At 33.5% G+C, this 22,632-nt stretch overlaps 1 protein-coding gene across 1 annotated transcript; it reads left to right on the forward strand.

Annotated features, from left to right (window-relative positions):
* Positions 1–4,542: 4,542 nt before the first annotated feature.
* LOC116653538 (uncharacterized) lies at positions 4,543–21,771 on the forward strand. The gene is made up of 4 exons (XM_085550379.1): positions 4,543–10,463; positions 11,334–11,408; positions 20,829–20,979; positions 21,645–21,771. The coding sequence occupies exons 1-4, from the start codon at positions 10,396–10,398 to the stop codon at positions 21,657–21,659; spliced, it is 309 nt and encodes a 102-aa protein (XP_085406505.1). The 5' UTR covers positions 4,543–10,395; the 3' UTR covers positions 21,660–21,771.
* Positions 21,772–22,632: the final 861 nt, after the last annotated feature.

A 22,632-nucleotide genomic window follows, 5' to 3' on the forward strand; every position in this document is an offset into this window, starting at 1 on the left:
AATTAAATGGTAGAAAAAAAAATCAACCATTACCTTTGAAGTCTGCGTGTTTGTTTAGTGTGCTGGTGACTCTCTTGTTATATATTATTGTATATATATCATGTTATGTATATAATATGTTATTACATATAATAAGTTATTCCAAATATTTTCAATGAAAGTACTTGAAATAACATCAGTTTTTCTGAAATACGCATTACCTTAATAGGCAAAAAGTTCAATACATTAAATATTACTTTCATGCTGATACAAACAAACAAACAAAAAACCCCACAATTTTTAGTGTTTGTTTTCCTTATTTAAAATTGCTTAGAGATTAGATACTTTGTTTAATTTAGTAAAAAACAGAAATTCTTGTGGTCTAGATGTGTATGTCTCTTTCTTACAAAACAAGCTTATCCCTTACGTTCACTTGGCTTTTCTAGTTGTACTTAAAGATCAAAAACATATGCTGTTCCAGGTGTGCTTGTGAGCAGGCACCACTGATAGGGCTTTATGTAAAGAGATAAAAATTCTGTACATGAGCTGTCACAAACTGTTTGGCTGAACAAAGTTGTTGTTTCTTAAAGCACTGTTGATACTCTTAAATGGAAATGCAATGAGAAACACTTGTGCAATAACTAGACTAGTCGAATTGGAAGTCATCATGGATTCCAGGTCAGAAGTAAATAAATAAGATTGTTCATGGAAGGTCAAATAGTATCCATGTTCTCAAGGGGTGATGAAAATTTCAATTGCCAAGAGTGTAGAAACAGGTGTGATTGTTAAATGGCAGGAGAATGGAGAGCTTGCTTTAAGCAGAACATTTACAATTCTACTGTCAAGAATATTGTACAGAAAAGTTTAAGTTTATGCCTATTACTACTAATTTTATCCTGAAGAGCTAGGAATGCAGAGAAAATATTCTAAATTTTTGCCTTAATATTTAAAAGCCAAACAGGTGCACTGGATAGCACTGTGCGTTTCTTTCTCCTTTTCACTAAGCACATGTGAATGAGAACAGACATGAACCAGACAGTGGAGTTAGAACACATATTGTATGACTAGAACATAAATTCATCAGGTAGTGCAATGTGCTCTTCTTGCCTCTTCTTTGAAATTTCCACTTCTATAGTGCATCCTTTGTGTGATGAACCCAAACTCCTGACAGACTATATGGAAAACTCTCTTCAGAAGAGAGAATGAAGAGGGTGAATGATTACTGTATGAGATCAAAAAAACTGAAAATGTTTCTAGCAAAATACAGTTTAGGATCTGATGAAGGATATTTCTGGTTATTTTTCTGTGTAATTTGGCCATGGTTAATTTAGCAAAATAAAGAAATAGATGAAGGAAAGTGAGAATCACTGGAAGACAGAATACTGAGATCCTTAATTAAACTACGCAGAGACAGTCTACTTGATTTAAAGTTTAAACAGAAGCATATGGTAAAGATCAGTTCACTACTGGGACCAAGAACTGGGCTTTGTTCTGTAAACTCCAGCAGCAGCAGCAGGAAGAAAGAGAGGAAATAACAAATGCAGACACACTATAAACAAGCCCAGGGAATTACAGGGGACTAAGCTGTAAGAGTATGCTAAATTACACTTATACATAAAACTTCTTTGTTTTCTTGCTGCAAAGGAGGATATCTAATGTTTATAAATAAACATGGGAAAACCTCAGACTGACAGTACTACTAGAATGAAGAATCATTTTATTTAGCTGGAAACTCCTGATAAACTGAATCTTTGCTTACATTAGTTGAACTTCTGAATGAGATACCTGTGTGCTAGCATTTATTTGGGTTTTGGGATGCTTTAAATAGTAATTGTGTGAGATTTACATAGAAGGAATTCTACTTCAAATTAATTAAGTATAGAATTTGTGTCGAAGATAGTTGACATGCCTCTTTGTGTTTGTGCCAAAACTGCCTATTGCTAACAGTGTGAATCAGGTAGAAAGCTTTTTATGCAATAAAAAGAACGCTATTATTTATCACTGTATTTTCCTATATAGCATCTTTTTTGTCTTCTGTATTGAAAATGTATCTTTATTTTTACAAACACTGTATTCTGCTGCAGTTGTTTGCTAAGTTCTTTCACAATGGAAATACTGCAGTTTGCCTTTTTTCATTGAGTGATTTGCCAACATAGGTGTACATTCTTGGAAGTAAAATAGAAGAAAAATATTTTCTCCATATCTTTTAAAAACCATTTTCCCCTACAAATGCCTTGCTGTTTTCCTTAATGTGTCATGAACATCTCAATGCAGTGAATACTGAAAGCAAGCAGTGTAGCTGGATTATCGTGCATGATCAAATCTTATGCCACCTTCACTGCTGTAACTTTTCTGTTTCAGAAAGGGAGCCTATAAAGTGAAAATCACCAGTGAAATGAGAATCAAGCTGAATCTTTCTTATGAAAGGAGGATATTTCTTGATCATTCATTTTGTTTTCATTAATGTTCCATCCTAATTCCTGATTCCACCCCCCACCTTGCCTTTCATATGACAGGGGAAGAGAAAGTAATTTTAACCCGGTAGATGTTCCTGACAGCCTATTCTCTTTTTCTTTGCAGCAGTGCCAATCAAAACTGTGCTACTTGCACCAATGTATTTATTCCAATGTCATAAACTACTATGATGAATGCAGAGAATTTTTTTTCACTGAGTAGCAATTGTGCTTGTTTTTACAAGTATTTTCATTATATGTATATACTACCATACTATTATGTGACTAGTAACCAGTATTCTGAATACAGAAGCTGATGTGGAATTATTAGGTGGAAATGAGTATGACCTAAAATTTTGAATCTAATCCTGCTCTAAAAGACTTCATGCTGAAAATCTGAAATGTAGGAATATTAAATTAGACATAGAAGTTTATACTCTTTACATTTAAAACAGATGGAAGGCAGTTTGCAGTCACCCTGTAGCACTTATTTACCCACAGTATTACTGAATCTAGAAGCTTCCTAGAGTTCAGAGGCAGATGATAAATATACAGAGGTGTTCAATGCTTTTTCAGCTAGCCAAGTTAGAATTTCTGAAAAAGGCATACACACACACACATGTGCAAAAGGGGGTTTAGAAGAAAAAAAACCTCTTAGTAAGTTTTGGGTAAAACAAAACATATAAAACACCGCAAAAATATAAGAATTCAGGAATAGCTGGTTGTGCCATCATTTTATATTACAGAAAATCTTATTTCCTTTCAGGACAATGGAAATGGCCATTTTATTTTTTAGGTACTTCTGGACAATTCCTGAAATTATAAATACAGCATTTCTTACACAAGTGAACCAGAAGAGTATAGCAAAGAAGTACTGCAGTTGCTATTAAGCATTTACCAGAGACATTTGACTGTAATATGTTGTTTCATCAGCTCTAAAGAAAATCATTTCTGGCATGAAGAGCTGGGTGTCACATCAGAAACAAATATTTGACATTTTCTTGTTTCCATCATGCCTTGTCAATATAGTTTTATAAACATCTATGAAGTTTTGCACACAGAACGGATAAAAACGAACAGTAATGACACAGTATTCACTGAATGGATGTAACATACTGGAATTTCTACTGAAGTGTAATTGGAAGACTCTACCAATAAGAAATCATGTTATAAAATTGATTTTTATCTCAGCATTGTTAATGATAAAATTATACTGTGTCAATATATTTTGTACTTTATTGCAGCACAATAAAGTAACATCTTTAGTATTAAAATGTGCATCTTACAACATATTGTTTTCATCAAAGAAATTGGAGGGAGCACTTGCAATCTAAACTATTTCTTTTTTTCCAAATTTACAAATATTTTTCTCATCTGTTTTCACTTCTTTTCTGCTACCTTACCTTCATGTTATATCAACATTTGTTTCATCTTTTTGAAAAGTGTTTTTTATAGATGTAGGGATGTAGAAATAATAATAACGAACAGTTTAAGCTATGTCATAGAAGGAAACTTATTGAAAGATAAGGAATAAATATAACAAGTACGTTGAGCAAGGCTGGTTGTTGAAACATGCTACTGTAATAGACCCCGTGATATTTAGCTTCTTTGTTAGTATAGTGATTATTGACAATATATATGTATTTTCAGGTAGAAGAATCATGATTTTTTTAGTATATCTGATTTTTATATTGTGATTTATGAGGAAGATATTTTCTCAATGGTTAGAGATTTTTATTTTTTTTTTTTCATGTTAATATTTATTTGGCTTTATTGCAAGTCTGGCAATGACTTCAATGACAGATTGATAATTTTATGTCACTCTTACTCTTGGCTGAAGCTGAGTTTCTATCAAGCTCACAGATCCAATTGCTCTTTCCTTAAAGGTTTGTTGTAAGGAAAAAAAAAAAAACAAAAACCAAAAAGGTCTTCTGTCATAGCGATACCCATACTTCCCAAAAATTGATTATACTCCTAGCACTTTTTTCTGAATATTAAAAGGTTTACAGTCCATCATAAAATGTATCTGCTGGAAAGTTTTTGAATTTTTAACAGAAAAATGTTGTTACCAAAACAACTATTAAGAAATATTTTCTGTTTACATGTTTCCATTCTTGTAGATTTACTTCTGTATGTCAATGTGTGAGTCCATTATATAAAAATATTTTTGAAATTATTGGGGTTTATTCAGAGACCAGGTAGATCACCAGTGATGCATGTGTCAGTGGTTTACAGCTACTCTGTTGGAGCATTGTTTCATGGGGAATGGAACTCAGTTTTCTTTTAAATAGATAACTCTCCAAGCCACTTCCTTATCCTGCTGTTTTGTATGAGAGATGTTAACCTATCATTACACTCTGCTGCTCTGTTAGCTGATATGTATGACAATTCTAAAGATTTCAACTCTGTTAATGACTTTTTAAAAACATAGGTGATAAATTATATATGAAGGGGTTAAATGACAGAACTAAGACTGCAATTTAATGCACCCAGAAGCTATGAAATGACAGATTAGATTGCATAAGTAAGCTTCAATTAAGTCCTGTTGCATATCTTTAATTATGGCTTGTACTGTTATTCCATGAATTCTTTCTTCTTCAATGCCTAGAATGGATCTGATGTGTGAAAGAAGTAGGGCTACAAACAGTTGTTTGTAGGACCGTTGGTTCACCTGTTCTTAAGTAGAAAAGCTTGTAATTATTGAGTCAAGATACCTCATATATAAAAAGGCAGTTTCTGTTGTCAAGACAATTTGATGCTGCTATAGAGATTTAAAGTTTAATTCTGAGTTTAATCCTCACTGTAATACTTACCAGTAATGAATGGACTTTTTAACAAATCAATTGAAACAGATCTCTATCAGTGTTTTTTGTGTTTTTTGTGTTTGTTTGCTTGTTTTATTACCCTTAAACTAATGGTTATACCCAATTTTGAATGCTAATTTTGAGACTTTTGAGAGTCAAAGATTCAGTACATGGAGGCTGTGCTTTGCACAAGCTGAATACCTTATGAAAATCAGGTCCTGGAAATAGGATTTATTGGATATTTTAAGTTTTTCTTTGTGTTGCTCAGTTCTATTTGTAAATGAGTTTATTACTTCTGTTCTTTATTGTGAAAAAAAATATATATATGGAAACAATCAGAAATTATTGTTATAAACTAACAGTAAAACAATTAATCTATGGAAGTATGACCTACATAGCACATAGAATGTTTAGAACAGATGAAAGTCAGGAATTTTGTTGTATTATGCTAATGCTAAACATTCTGTGTGGCTGGGCTTTTTTAAATATATATATATGTGTGTGTGTGTATATATATATATATATGTGTGGGGCTATCACACTGTGTATATGCACTTTACACATGCTGAATCAAAGCTGTAGTCAATGCTTTCTTGGATAATTTTGATACCCTTTTTAACCTCTGTGATTTCTGTGGAATTTCAGTTTGAGATAGATCACTGTGGCACATGATATTAGCATATGATATCTTGTCAACTGACTTGTCAAACTATACTTTATGGTTTAAAATGAGGGAGCTTGAATGTGTGGGTCAAAAGGGTGAGTATAAGTAGAATCCCATATGACGCAAAACCATAGTGGTGCTTAAGGGAAGTAACAAGTACTGGCCAAGAGGTACTGAAGGAAAAAAGGTAATTTATTTTTCTTTTCTTTTAGAGAAAAGAGAACACTGCTGGTTTGTCCTAGTTTCATTATTTCATGGCTTGAACTATTCCTGTTTATGAGAGTGGAAAGGCTTTTGGATGAAGTTCAAACGAGGCAGCTGACTAACAACCCCGTCTGTTAGTTGACATGGGTTGCCTATGAAGTACTACTTTTTTGTAAGACTGCAATTTTGTTAATTTCATGTTTTATGAGGAACATTCCCTAGAGAAAGAGACAGGAAAAATCTACTCCTGGGTATGATAAAAGGTGTGGGAAAATTAATCACCTGAATCTCCTACATGGTTATCTAGAGACTGCAGTTCTGACCCATATATATGTTACTATTTTTAAGGATCCAAAGAGCAGATGGTATTGGTTGACAATCAGCAAAGACAAGTAAACATGTTCATAATGTTGCAAGGTTAAGGAGGTGACTTCAGAAAGCAAAGGATTTAGAAGTGAAGTACAGAGATGATAACAGGGCTACTTTCTTCCAGAGGCAGTACGTATTTTTTGTTGTGTTTGATGGCAAATTAGGGTGGAAAAAATTAACCCCAGGCATAAAGGGATTATCAGTCCCTATTTTCATGGTTTTCAGAACAAAAAATGTTAGTTTATATTTTAAACTTTTTTTTTTTTTTCCCCTGCTGGTTACCATACAAAAGGGTATAGCTCAATAAAATGAAAGATCCTGTGCATCGTGGTTCATATTCTTGGCCTGAAGGAATTCTTAGTCAGGTTAATGGATCTGCTGGCTTTCCCTTCATTGATTTTTAAGATGATTATGTTTTATTTATAGGTGACAAAATAATAGTTAATCTTAAACTTATTGAAAACTTACTTTGAGATTACGTGAAATGATCATTCTAACAATACATTCAGGGAAGCCCAGCTATATCTGTATTAAATCTTGTAAGTGCTGATGTGAGGTGAAGCTATTGATGTGAAATTAAATGTGCTTTCATATATGCCTGTGTTCAGAATAAAGTAGTTATTCATAGGATTTTCCTATGAAAGGTTTCATTACATGAAGCATTGATACACCTCAGATGTTTCTTCTGTGAAAACTGTATGTGAAATATCTAAGAGCTGAAAGCTCCTGTATAAGAGTGTGGTGTCCTCTGGAGGCTCGAAGAACTGATTTCCAAGTCAGCCAAGTCATTTGTCTAGTGGTCAACCATAATTGTGTCCACAGGTTTGAATCTTAAACCATAGCACATGGCTTGAAAACTTATAGTGGAATTTGAACAGCACAAGAAACAGCTTGCCTTAACACTGTTACATTATTTGTTTTGTTACAAAAAGCCAAAAAAAAAGTTTTGGTTTGGTTTGGCTTTTTTTTTTTTTTTTTTTTTTTTTTGTCAAGCCAATAGATAATAACATAATTTCATAATATAGAGCTGTAAAATGATATTTATCTCTTAGCACTGAATATCAGTATTCATCTCATCTTCATCTCATCTTTCAATAGTGCATTGAACTGGGTGGCTAAAGATGGAGATAAGCTGAATCAAAGTTATGCCTCAGGCAACTGTAAGCCCTTGTTTCACAATCATAATGTGTGGTGAAAGTTCTAGAGTGGCATTATATTTTGACAAAAAAAAATAAAAATAAAAAATCACTTCTCAGCAGTTTCATTAGTCATAATGATCCAGACTCAGTGAATTTCTGTGGGGTAAACTAGAAGAAAGGCCAGTTTGGGAATGTACAGCACATTCTGTAGACAACAAAGTAAGAAAAAAAGGAGAGAGATCAGAACACGGCAATTACTGTTAAATTTTTCATGCTTATAATGCATTATCTCAAGCTGGCACTGCTGTTAATGGCTGTATAAGGCCTCTGACTGGACACCTACATTAATTTTAGAGCTCCTCTATTGTTTTGCTTGAAGCAAAATTTGACATCAACACGATGTTTCACCTTTGATTGAACTTAGTGGGGAAACAACATGAAAGTAAATTAAAATCCCTGCTCACTTCCCACCACTTTTGCAATAACATTTTTTTGTTTTTTCCATTTTACTCCAAAAGCTGCCTAAAAACCTTTGGAAGAGGTTTCCATAAGGAATTCCTATTTTTTTTTTTCACTTCCTTTCTCTGAATCCTAGATGCATTCAAAGCAATATATTAAAAGTTTAAGGAGTGTACGAAAAGAAATAGATACACTGATTTTCTTCAGTTTGTTTCTATACTGATGAACTTATGTGCAGTGTATAACTGAAAGAGAAATAAAGGGAAGAGTTAAGGCATCAGAGTGTATGTGTAGTCTGTACAAGCATAACTATATATAAGGGGAGAGCTACTTGTGTAAGAGAGGGAGCTGCATGCTCTGAAATTACTGCATATATAAAGTATTCCTATTGGAAAAATACAGCTGTCAAAATACATTCACAGGTAGTATGTGAGTTGGAGACCTTGAGACAGGAAAAAAGGGCAGAGGTTGAACAAAACCACCAGAAGTTTGGCCTCCAGATTTGGCTATAATAAGAGATGATCTGAACTATTGGCCAGAATTCAAACCAAAAGAGAAGTGAACTTGTCAAAAGGTTCAAAAAATATTTCCTATTTTCTTGCTCCTCTGCACTTCCTGTTTCTACTTAGTTCTCTGAGTCAATGGCCAAGGTAAAATTAAAAAAGCTGATCTTGCACTTTTGTACTTACATTGGCTGCAGTGAAAGGATGGACCACAAGAAATCTCACATGATGTCTCATCTCATAAAACTGTTAGGTTAACACAGTAGTTAATTCTATTAGTTCAAATCAGATGCAGAAAATTAATCAAGTTTGTTTACTCTTCTCTATAATTAGATATTGACAGTTCCTCTTTTTTTTTTTCTTTTTTCCCCAAACCGCAATAAATTATAATAACTTAAGTAAATAACTGTCAAAAGTTTAAGATTGGTGTGCACATTTTAGAAGAAGATTCTGTGATTTTCCTCTTTCAATCCTTCTCTTTTTCTTATTATATGAAAGAGAACAATTGCGGCATTTGTACAAACAGTACAACAAAAGCCTTGGGACTACTCAGAATACATAAAGTTGAGCATATGTGCAAATCTTTGCTGGATTGTGCCCAAAGGGAGCATCTACAAGTATAACATACTGAAATTACTTGCATGTGTGCTGTTTAGGTCTTTATCTATAGCAATTCGGTAAGAAACAGGGTTTTCTTTTGTGTGTGTGTTATTTGTATATATAGGCTTTGTCCAAGATTTGAAGGAATTCCCTTTGAATTATTGTTAATTGACTATTGCTTAAAGATTATTGCAGGAGCAGAATGATGAAATGCAAATAAGGAGGGATGTACTAAGTGGTAAAATATCTTTTTCTCTTGTATGAAATAATCACCTAATTTTAAGGATTAGGGCAAAAGATGTTTGACAGCAATAGTGCTAAGTACATTATTTTGTAATTACAAGACGTTGAAGTTACGTAGTTACATCTTAATACTTCTCTAATAAAAAGTATTTACTGTCTGCTTTATGACTAAGAGGAATTTGTGTTTCATACCAAGAACAGAGAACTGTTAATCTGCCAAATCTTCCTTCTCTTTCCTTTTTAATGTTTTATTAAATTCTGTTAAGCTTTGCCTTTAGACATTATAATGGGTTAGATCTCAACCCTGGATATAATGATGAGTTAGATCTCAATTTCTGTTCACATTTTTGAGCAATCTACATATAATTTGTTTAGATTATTAATGTGGAGCTTGAGATAAGACTGTACGATTTTTAGTATTTTGGTCTGATGTTTCTAGATGTTAGAATTAATATTCAGAACATTGCAAATAGTAATCAAATAGAAAAATTAGAGAATAATAAGGAAAAATAATTTAGAAAGTAGTTTTTATTTCTCTTTTGGTGGGTTTCCTATGTTGCTGAGGACTCACTTCCCTCAACCCCATCCAAAAACAAAAAAAAAATTTAGGTGACTTATGTTGATGGAATGGAATTTTATCAAGAGGGTTTTCATTTTCTAACTCGAGTCATCTATAATTTTCTAATTTCTATAAAAAGTCATTACTATAAGAGGCATCATGTCTACATACAATCTGTTCAAGTTAGGAATACTGCTATGATGTAGCAGATGATAGGAAACACCCAGAAAACTTTTATACAAAACCAAAAATACAGGCAAAACTAAGGAAGTAGCAAATATAGTAAACTTCCATAGGGGAGAAAAAAAAAAAGAAAGAGAAAAAAGACAATGAACTTCCTATTTTACCCTGTATGTATATATATATCTCTATATACAATATGCATTAGATAATATAAAAATAGCAAGATTTTACTTAAGATGATATTATATACTATGCTTTCTTTTTTAAAGGGCAGAGATGGAAAACAAGCTGATCTGCAGGACTGGTATGATGTATCAAAAATATCTACTGTGAAGAGAATGAATGTCAAAACATAGTTTTGTACATTAAGATTTACAGAATATACAGTAGAAGAGTTCAGATTATAAAAAAACAGATTCATAAATCTACCTACACTTTTGAGAACAGTGAATAATATCCTTTCTTATGGTAAGCATGAGAAGTTGAAATACGCGGAAAAGTATTGATCACTTTCAAAGAAAACAAGCCTCAGCACTTATGGCTTGTTCAGATCAAATACTCAGGTAACCAAGTAAAGAAATTTAATTAGAGTAGGCAAATAAAGTGTCACACTGAAAATAATGTTTACATGCTTATGACCTCACATAGGCTAAAAAGAAATTATAATCCAGGAACTGATGCATTTTCCCATGTAAATAGAATATTTATAATATTTCCATAAGCTTGGAATGTATCATTTCTTTCTATCGCTTATATTCTCCTATTGAACTATAATTATAGCAATAATAGTAATAAGAATAATTGTGCTAATAATAAACCTTAAAACTCTATTCATGCCTTTGCTACAAGTTAAGTAGCTGCTGATATTTACTGCCTAATGGAGATTCCCCAGATTGTGTCCATTTTTTTCCATCTTTTCCTGTCCTCGGCAAGTGTGCAATCATCTATCAAAGAAGCCTTTTCAATTTTTTTTTTTATTTTTTCTCTCACTAGATTCTTTTCCACAAACTCTTTTATTTATCACTATGAATATAATATTTTTCTAAATTTGATGATACATATGAAACAAGCGCCCATGAAAATAAACATGAAGCATAGGTTCTGCATGACTCCTTTGTATGTTAATTTAAGCATGTGTTTTATTGACACTATTTTATGTTTTATTCTATCACAGGCAGATCATGAAGAGGTATTGCTTGCCGTTTGTTTGCTATTCTTTTGGAAATCATGACTACAGCTTTCAGGCTAGGTAGGCAATACAATTGCATCAGTCTGTAAGAGTTGTTGAATATATTAAGTATATAGATGGATAAATGAATGGAAATGAGGAGGCAGAAGCAATGTTCTTTACATCGAACATGGCTTATTAAGTGGAACTGTGTAGATACACAAAGAAGAGAAGCACATTTAATCACAAACTGTACTTCTCAGCCAGTATAAAGTAATCTAGGTGATTGTTAACACATCATATAAAAATTGTTTTTCTTATAGCATCTGAGCAAATAGGATTATGAAGAAGTGCTGTGCAGTAGTAACTTTTTGTGCATTAACTTCTATAGAGAGCATCATATTTGGGTTTGGGTTTGAAGTGGATATTAAGACTGGCTCTTGAGAAACTGGCCATCTGTATAACCTTACAATACCAATTAAAAAAATAGCTGAAGTGCTAGGTGTGCATCTCCATTCCAGGACAGATGGTTATATTTAAACAAAGCAAACTGCACTTAACATATAGGCATACCCAGTTTACTGTCTTTTTATCCTTGAGAAAGCTGTTCCAAATACTGATACGTCCCAGGATAAGACTGAAAACACTAATTACTTGCAAGTGTAGACAAATGAATCCCTATTCATTAAAAAACAAGTACTGGTGCATACAGCGAACATTTCCTTTGTGCTTAATTATTCTTTTTCTTTGGATACATCACATAATTTTATTTACAAGTGACTTTTTAAAGTGTGATCCCCAGTAATGGCCATCAGTCATTCTGTTATAAATCATATTGTTATAAAATGTGTTATATAAAATGTTTATATGGTTATTTCTAAAAGATGTTTTACATCATGATTTTTCTTCTTTTTTGATCAGAAGCACTTTCTGTAATGCCTACATTCCATTCGACAGTACTGTAGCCTAAGTAGTTGGAATTTAGCTCTATTCATAAATTCTTCCTTTCAAAAAAAAAAATCCTGTAACAGATACAAGAGAAAGAGATTAATTAAGTGATATCAATTGTGAAAGCGCTGTTGCTTAGTTTATCTTGCTAATAGCAAGTAATGTTGATGGAAAGAGATTGGGGTTTTACTAAATCACAGCCTGCTTTTAATCCTTTCCTTTTTCTTTGAAATACAAAATAAACAAAGCATTCCAAACTGCTCTTCAATCAGACAGGTGTTGATAATCTTCTTTTATAATGCAAGGTTGAGGGAGCATTGTTTCACAGAAGAATGCTGAATCATCAATAAACCCCCCAGAATAAAATTCCAACCCCAAAACTAAAACCACAATGCTGGTGTAATATTTTGATTATTATGACAAGATATTTGAGATTTATAGTTTTTTTGTTCATCTTATTTGGCATAAACTCCTTTTCCTGCATTTTTTCCTAAAAATAAATGAGTTGAATATTTTCTTTACATCTAGCTTAGTATGTAATACAAATATTATTTAGTATTTTCTGACAATATGTTTGCAAATTGAAAACCCTCAAGAAACACTATTTTCTTGCAAGTGAAAAGTGGAACTGTCATTGCTTTAAGAAAAGGAGGAATCAGGGTACACAACTGTCCTCTGGCTTACTGTAGTTTGATTTTCATGCAGAATACATATATGGGGTTCATTGGGAGAGTGGAGAATGGTCAGCTCAAAATGGAGGACTGCACAAAAAGTTATCTCCTGGGATTTACATGCAATTCTTTTTCTTCTGAGGTAATCAAGAATCTTTAGAATCTTTGCTATTCAGATGAAGCAGCTTAAATTTGGATCAATATAGTAAGACAAAAAAATATTTCATTACTTTTAAGTTATATGACAGATAATGTAGTGGGAGGGTGATAGAATATCCATTTTTTAAGGAAAAAATGATAATCTGTGGTTGGGTAAAACCATTTTGTGATGGTTTTATGATTTTTTTCTTATCAGTATTCTGCATCATAACATCATGTAAAACACGAGGAATAAAGGAAAAATAGACATTGCAAGATTCTTTCAATTTTTAGGTACATGCTCAAAGTTATAATTCCTCAGTCTTGTTAAAGAAATCATTTAATAATGAGCTTCTAAATCTAATTTTAACACTGATTTTGAAGAAAATATGTTTTCATTTGTTCAGTGAAGGCAAGAATGGGAAAACCTTTGAAATAATGAGGTGCAGTAGAAATATTTTTAAAATAGTGTGAGGCCACAACTGTGTCACCTTGAACATTACATCTTTCTACAGTAGCCATTGAATGGCACTTCTGAGTTATGGCTTGAAATCAGTATCTCTGAGTTAAAAAGGATAGTTTTTCTATCTTCTTTCTCATATGTTTTGGAGCTGTTTAAATTTTTGTGATGTATAAATAAATATATAAATATTTATTTTTAATAATTTATAAGTAAAAAGGTCATTTGATGAACTTTAATTAGGGTAGTGCACTGATATGATTAAAAATCTTTTCCTTCCTACTCAAAAACATTATTTTAAATTGCTCACAATATGCTTATGATTTGAAGTGGAAGTATTTCAAACTTAGGCTGAAGTTAGTTTCATTAGTGATATGAGCTTAAAACAACACTCTAGGCTTCTGAATGCTCAGTTTGTATCAAAGAGAACTGGTAGTATCAAATATAGAATAAGTACTATGGGAGTCCTACAGGAGTATGGAAAATCAATACATTTAATTTAAAGTAGAGAGAGAATGTGAAAGGTTTTCATCAAAAATCAGGTAGAATTTTAACATCAGCATGTTTCCTGATCTGAGCATATGGGAACTCTCTATGGCCTGAAAATGATGAATGGTTATGTATTCCTATTCATTTCCAAATAAGTAATACCACATAAGCTTTTTATTAAATGTACAGGTTTCACAGATTCTCTCTTTTTAATCAAGTGATTATTGATCTGTACATGACATTAACAGATCTATCTTGCAATACTTTTACATACATTAAAAAATATGTGGAAAGACTTAGAGTCCACTATTTTCATCAGAAATCTTCAGAAATCCTCTAATATTTTTAGTACAATTTTGTTGGTAACCTCCAAAACAATAAATAATTAAATTCCTTAATTTACGTGTTCACTCATAATGGTTTCTTACCATTACCAAAAAGAAAAGTATTATTGAATATTAACATTATAACTTAATAAATGAAAATATTTCAGTAGCCAAATTCAACAAATTCTTATCGTTTACTACTATAGCCTCATTTTACTAATCATAAATCTTTAAAAACGACTCCTCAAAAAATTGTTTATATAGTGATTTGTATTAACTTGTTGCTCTTTGGGACATTTATACCAAAATGATTCTTTTCAGTAGTACTATATTATTTTTATTTTCTGCTTTCATAACTCAGCTTTCCTTTACTAAAAGAGGTAAATTTTAATCCTATCTTTATAACAAATAGATGAAATATAGGATTGAACCAAAACTTTATGTCTTTAAATACTTAAATGAGTCATGTGTGAAGACCAGAAGGTATCAAAATCTTCAAAAACAAAGTCTATCAAACATATTCACTACCAAATTTAAGAGAAAAATTGACTTTCTAAGAAAGGTTTCACAAATTAAGAAAATTAAGTAGATTTGATTAAAGCTATATGTCACAATTAATTTTTTTACTTTTCACCACTCATATTTTGACACTTGTTGAGTAAACTGATGTTAATATAACATCAGGAAAGATTCCCCTACTGAGAGGAAATCTAGTTAAACAAAATGATATTAAATATTTTAATAATTTAAAAGATGTATTGTAATTTCATTTTGCCTTTTGTTTTTAATATTTTCACTACAGTAAAATGTCCACTGGGAATAATAAGAGTAAAAAAGTATCGACTGGTGAGATAAAACTATTTATTTAGTATTGGTTGTTTTTGTTATGATTGTGTATGTCAACCCAGAACAAGACCTTATTGTGCTAGGCTCTTTACAAACAGTGAATACCAGATGGTCCCAGCTCTAGAGAGTTTATAATCTGAATCAACAGGGTGAAAGATGAGGCATAACATAAAACACTAGTGTGAACAATGTGATGGCAGCAAATGTTACATTAGTTCCATAATTTCTAGCTGAAAGCAAGGAGGGAGGGTTTAGTATGTTTATGGGTGGATTAGGTCTAATATGGCTACGGTGACCTTGTTAGCACTTTGTATTTCTGTGAATTCTTTTGAGAGAGATACTGGGAAGCAGCCACTGGGAAGCAGCCCTATGACAGTACATACCCTCCCTTCCCCTCCAAATTGCCCCTGCATCTCTGTTTGTAGGAGTTGAAAGATATGGAAATGAAAAAAGTGCAACTATTATGGATGTCAAGAAAGGCAGAGATTACACTACTGTAGGAGAAGGATAGTTTTGGACCAAGAAAACTAATCATATTTTCAACCAGAGAAAGTTGTCTGCAGCGAACACTTTTCTTTTTTCTGCTGGAGACTGCTTGATTATGTAGTGTTACATTAAGAATCAGTGGTCAGAGAGAGAAACCATATGAAAACCATTACTGTGGAGTTTCCCTTGTGGAAACAGACTCATCTATTCTCTGCAGACAAAAATCCAAGTTTGTCTTTTGATATACCATCATCTACAGCTAGAGTCCATACAAATCCTTACTCAACCTGTAGAATAATCTCAAAATTATTTGACTCCTCCAAATTTAATGAGTTAGGGCAAGTCTTTTTCTGTAGAGCCAGACAACAGGGATCCTGTGGTCCTGAAGGAACTGTTTGATGTATTTGCCAAACTTTTCTATGCCTTCTTCAAAAAGTCATGAGTATCAGATTAAGGTCCAAGTGACTGGAAGAGGGGAAACTTCACTCGCATTTTTCAGAAGGACATAAAGGGAATTACAGACCAAGGGTATCATCTCTGTGCCCTGGAAGATCATGGAGCAGATCCTTCCGGAGATACGTGCAAGACAAGGAGGTTATCTGAAACAGCCAGCATGGCTTCACCAAGGGTAGATGGTGCTGGACCAATCTGATGTTTTTTCTTTAATGGTGCAACAGCATCAGTGGACAAAAGAACAACTGATGTTTTTCTGAACTTCTGCAATGCTTTTTATATGGTCCCACATCACATTCTGATCTCTAAATTGGAGAGATGGATATGAAAAGTGGACTATTCAGTAGATAAATAATTGATTGGATGGTCACAGAGAGCGTTGTGGTCAGTGGCCCTATGTCCAGGTGAAGGCCATTGACAAGTGGTGTTCTCTAGGAGTCCTTCAACATCTTTATAGATTACCTAGATAGTGGGACTGAGTGCACCCTCAGAAAATTTGCAAAGACACTAAGCTGAATGGAGCAGCTGATATACAGAAGAAAGATATGCCATCCAAATGTAAAGCTTGAAAATGAGTTCATGAAACTATTGAGGTTGAAAAGGTCCAGTTAGAAGGTGTTGCTCTTGGGTTGGGGCAGTCCCAAGTATTTGTACAGACTGACAGGAAAACTCGTTCAGAACAGCCCTGCAAGGAAGGACTTAAGGGTTCTCATATCTCATGTCTTTTCATCTCAGGACTACAAGAGCCAGCAGTGTGTGTTTGCAGCCCAGAAAGCCAACAGAGATTTTATGAGTGAGGAACAGTAACTGAGGCTATCAAATAGAAGATGCTGTATTATCAGTATTCATGTAGTGTCTTATTTCCTTTCATTTAGTTAGTCAGTCTTAACCATTCCTGGTAATTGCTCTATTTTCCTTTGTGATTCATGTGGTTCATCATTTTTATCACTAGAAGAATACCAATTCATATTAATATGAAATAATTGAAAGAAATCTTATGTAAGTGTGATAAAAAATAATTCATGATATTTTGGCCATTGTATTTAAGATCATTGTGCATAAAATGTAAATTAACCAACAGTTGTTTCATTGCATAGAATGAAATACAGTTATACCGCTGGTATGGGAAATCATAAGAATGAACTAATAAGTGGTAATGCTTCTCCCCACAGATGTAACAAACTTATAAGTTTAAATGAAGTTAGTAATATTCCAAGAGTATCAGCCATCCTTACATTGGACAGTAAATTTTATTTAGGCACTGATTACATACTTCTGAATCAGCCTCAGCATGCTAGCACATTGGCCTACTGAACATCTGAGCAGAGACTCAGAATGTCCAACAATAAACATCTCCTCTTGCAAGATGTAAAGGGGTTAGAGATTAAGCCTTTCAAGGTAGAGATTTATTTTTCTATATGTTTAAAAGCTGTAGCTCATAGGCTATTTTTTTTGTTTTCTAGTCTTTCATTATCACAATGATCTTAACATCTTTAACCTTTCATATTACAGGTTCGCCATTAAATGTCAGATAACGTGTTTCATAGGCTAATTTTTCTTTTTTGTTTTTACACTTATGTCAGCATCTATGACATTATAGCTTTTTAACTTCTTCAGTGAAATATGGTGTCAGAAGGAAACAACTTGTAATCCAGAATTCTATATTCCAGGGCTATATTCTCTGCAGTGAACACATGGCATCTAGCAATGAATTTTCTATAAGCAGTTTGGATTAGAATCTATTGGTTTTCAGGTGAAGAAAAAGTAATTGGAATAACATCATACTGGTTATCAATATCCTTCTGAATCAAGCAACTTAATATTTTATTTTAAATAATTAATATAAAATTACTATATATTTTAAAAGTCAATTTCTGCTTTTTAGATTTATTTTCCTTTGGAGAACACTTTGCAGTTGAGAAAGCAGGAAACACTAAAGAAAGGCAACAGTTTAGGACACAAGGACCTCAAATTCTTTGCCATTGCTGCTTTGTTGTGCAACCTGTCCGCCCCAGATTATGCTCCTCTCTGGCTGCCACGGTTTTATGATTTTTGGTTATTGGTATTCCACATCATAACATCATGTAATGCACTGGGAGTTAAAGTGTTAATGCTCCAGTTCCTGGTACCTGTCCAGAAGAGAAGAGCTACATTCCTCAGGCGACTTTGAGGTCAGAAAGGTCAGAAAGGAGATAAAACTCCTGGCAAGGTCACCTGATGGGGCTCTTCTCCTCTTCACTCTTCTCCTTTGCCTTTACTCACTGCTGCCCATCCCAACTGCACGCATCTCTTCAGTATTACTGTAAAGCCTACAGCTTTCAGATACTCTCTTATTATATTTGATTAACTTCAGTTCAAATTATATTGTATTATAGTCTATTATCTTGCATTCCGATACCATATTTAATAAGTTAGTTTGTTTCTCCTCAGATTGTTGCTGCTGTTTTCTAATTAAATTGGGCTCCCTTGTTTCCCTTTTCTGGAGGTGTGGATTTTGCAAAATCCCTCTGCCCCACTAGTCACGGAGCTGGGCCAAACCAGCCTGCAAATTGTTGACACTGGCAGAGAGACCATTATTATTACTGGCTCATCAAATGCCAACAAAAAACATACAGGTTTGGCTGGATGTTGCGTAAAGTAAGTGATTTTGCTGAAGTTCTGACAACTTGATTGAAAGTTTAACAGCACATATTTCCGAAGGGTGGTCTTCAGTTGCTGAGATAAACATACAGTGTCATTTGTGATGCTTTGAGGTACCTGAGAGATTCACATGGAGATATGAAACAAGACTTACAGAAATCTTAATTGCTTCTAGAGTGGCAACTGGAAGCAAAGCTGATATCAGAAATCATCTACAATTGCAGATTTCTCTTAATAACTATGACTGTTTTGGAAGTAGACCACTTCTCTGTTTCTTTCATGTGCCTTAAATCCAATATTAGAAAGGTGGTGTTCTACTCTAACTGGAAAAAAAAAAGTAGCATATATTTGTATATTATAAATCCAGGCTGGATGTGGCTCTGAGCAGCCTGATCTAGTGGTTGGCGACTTTGCCCATGGCAGGGAGGTTGATACTAAATGATCTTTGAGGTCCTTTTCAACCCAGGCCATTCCATGATTCTGTGACAAATGAAAATTCTAATGATATGCTATCTTTGTTTGTTTGTTTCCCCCATAACCACTCATTTTGCTGTACTTGCACAACTTACAGTTGTGCTGATACTATGAAGGAACAAATTTTAACATAGAGAAGTGGGAGCACCAGGACTCTTTCTCATAGAAGAAAAACGCATCAAATTAGATTCTTGCTCTAACTTGAAGCGTGACATTTGAAGTTGGAGAGGATGTTGGCCTGTTTTCCTGAAACTAAATGCAGTGGAGACTAATGTGCTGAAACACAGAAGAAATAGCAAGACTCCTGTCTCTCGTTCTCCTCACAGTCTTACAATAGCATTGACACTATTCGTGTCTTTACCTTAGTGTCACAATTCTCTTATTGTGTATGTCAGCTAGAAAGATTTTCCCAGAGGAAATTGTAGAATGATAGCTGTTCTTGTGCTATAGGAAGGGGGTCAGAAGATAGACATGAATGGGAAGGAAGCTAGAAGTCAACAAATCTCTGACAGAACTTCTATTCTATGTACAAGAGGAAGTGAATGATATAAAAGTGGACATAAAGTGGCTATAGCCAATCTCATTCTAGGTTAGTATAATATATTCAGAAATGAGGCCTACTTATGTTTGTCTCTTGAGCTTGTCATCATTAATGCCACTTAAGCAGCAGTTTTGGAAACAGTTGTGTGCTATTGTAAGGTGTATTTTTAAGCTGGGGTCGCTGAGGTAAAGACAAGGAATAAGTACACTGTTTGACCTGTCACAGGAATTCCAGATAAAACCCCAGAAGTTGAGTCAGAGATAATCACAATATCTGGAATCTGTAATAACAAACTGTTCATATATCTACCTGTCAGCTGTCTTCCTCTAAGAGGGGGAAACAAGGTCACTGAAATGGCCATTTTCCATTCTTTTTTTTTTTTTTTTTTTTCCCCTGGATATATCATGAAGCAAATAGAGAATCAAATGTTTACAGGAAAATATTTTTCCATCAGGCCCAAGTAAATTTATTTCAAACATTCGTTAGTTACTTTTTTTTTTGGTCACTTTTAACAACTTCCTATAGGTAGTAAGTTAATCATGTGTATATAGTTTTGCCAGCTGCTTGGGAATAAAGCAATTTCCAAAGCCATAACTATTCATGTGAGGTACCATTCTTTGTCTAATAACGATGTTTAAATGACTGTCTTAGGTTGTGATGTGACAATGCTTAGCTCCGGGACTTAATAAGAAGCCCAATCATATTTAAAAGCAAAAGTAAACAAAGTATAAACCTGGCTGTGAGTCCAGTCCATTTGCAATTGTGCTTTGCCTGCAAACCCTAGAGAGCAACCAGTAAGGAGAGTAAAAAAAGCAGCATTGCTTTGACTAAGTTGCCTAACTTAAAAAAGAAAATGTATTTGAATATATCAGTTATACTCAGCAATTAAGACCTGTAACCAAGGAATAGAAACAATTGAATCTCTGTGCCTGTCCCTCTTGTTCCTCATACATTCTGAGTATGCTGCACAGTAATATCAGTGCAACAACTGGCTTTTGACCAGTGCTGTTTTCTTTTTTTCATTGGCAGGGAGTGGTTTGCTGCCCGAGTTCACTCAGGAAGCCAGTGCAAGAACAGCAGCTTTTCTCCTGGGTCTTACGTTGGCACTTGGCCAGCTGAACCCAGCTTCCTACACTCTGAGCTCAAGCAGGACACAGAGACACGTTCATTTGGCCAAGGGGTAAGGGAACCCCTCTCTTCTTTCCTTGTTTTGTTTTCATCTTTGAGAGGCCAGATGCGGTTTTTATGTGGGATAAGGTTATTTAAATGAAATAATTGTTATCCCCATGTTTTTCAGTGTTTCTTAAAGCATATAGAGAATGAATTCCACACAGAGCACAAAACCCATATAATCACATAAAGCGGTCCCAGTAGTATTTACCAGTACTTATATTTCCTGTTAATAATTTGTTGTTGAGCACTGTGTGTCTTCATTTAATATAATTTATCTTTATATGCACATAGTATATTTTTTACTGGTAAAAGAAATACCATGAATAACATAAGTGCATTTCCTACGGGAAAAAATGTTGACTTTATCAGGACATTCAAATTTACTCTGGAAGGGACATTTAGAAACTTTATTTAGTTGAAAGGAAGATCCATTGTTTTGAATGACTTCATGATCATGCTATTTATAGAACTGAATTTGTTTTCCTGATTTTCTGAAAAAAAAAAAAAAAAGCCTTCCTGCTTAAGTTAATTTTGTGTGTATATAATATATTACTATTCTACCAAGAATAGAATAGGTAGTAATATTTTATCATACTGATTAGTGTCAGTGATTAGTGATTTATTTTATTTTATATTATTAATATCTATTAAGGTAGTACTTCTCTTTTTCAGATGGTGTCTCCTTGAAGATAAGACCATTGGCTCTCTATTTAAAAAAAAATAATAAACAACAAACTTTTTCAAATGCAGGATATGGTTCTGTATTACTTATGTGTGGCAAACATTTTCATAATAATGTAGTCAGTTTACTGTGAAAAAATCACATTTTCTGCATTTGAAGATAGATGAAAAACTTTTCAAAGGGATCTAGCAGAGCTCAGTATTTCTAAGAAACTGAAAGTTCTAGATTTGCAGCCTAAGTTATATCTCATTAGTCATGTGACTGATCAAACCAAACTGATCTTGTATCAGCATGTTTATTTCTGTGTACTGTATTGTGCAATTTGCTTCATAAGGGGCTGAATTTAAGTAGTAATTAGTACATCTTTTAACAGCAAAAGGAAAAAACAGTAGGAGATTATTACTTTCTTATCTAATTTTGCCAGTTCTACAATGAGTTAAAAACAGTATTTTTCTTTTAGAAGCACACTGTATATCACAGCAGAGGGGGAATCTAAGGGGCAAAGCAGATACATAGCCTCATAGACATCTGTCTTGTTTTGTTTGTTCTATATACACTGACCTGTGATAAAGGAGACTTTAAAGAGATGAAGAGAAGGGAAGAAAAATTATTACAAAAATTGTCAAGGGAAATACAGTTAATAATCAACATGTATATTTTAAACTCACTTTTACTGAATATAGAAATCTCTCTATTAAAGTTTTATTTATTGTACATGAAAGGGGAGCTGATAGAATAACTATTCTGAAGAATTGTACAAGAAAGGTTTTTAGAAATTTTAAGTAGTGACAGGAGAGTAAAAACTATAATCCACACTATCACTTTTCTCTCTCCCAAATGGGCTGGAGAATAGAAGGTGTCTTGTAAAACCAGGATTTCCATTTCTAGATAGAATTTACTTTGTGGAAAAGAGAAGCAACAGTTTTATCATTTAAGCTTGGCAATAGTAACTGCATTTAAGAGTTTGATCTTGGGGTT

Source organism: Coturnix japonica, chromosome 5 (assembly GCF_054131305.1).
Source record: "Coturnix japonica strain WE chromosome 5, WE-NBRP24, whole genome shotgun sequence".
Lineage (NCBI taxonomy): Eukaryota > Metazoa > Chordata > Aves > Galliformes > Phasianidae > Coturnix > Coturnix japonica.

Excerpts from the sequence above, each read along its gene's own strand:
- LOC116653538 (XM_085550379.1), top strand. The coding sequence starts at position 10,396 with ATGATATTATATACTATGCTTTCTTTTTTAAAGGGCAGAGATGGAAAA. Across the intron at positions 10,464-11,333 it reads CAAGCTGATCTGCAGGACTG|GCAGATCATGAAGAGGTATT; the intron begins GTATGATGTATC and ends ATTCTATCACAG. Across the intron at positions 11,409-20,828 it reads GACTACAGCTTTCAGGCTAG|GGAGTGGTTTGCTGCCCGAG; the intron begins GTAGGCAATACA and ends TTTCATTGGCAG.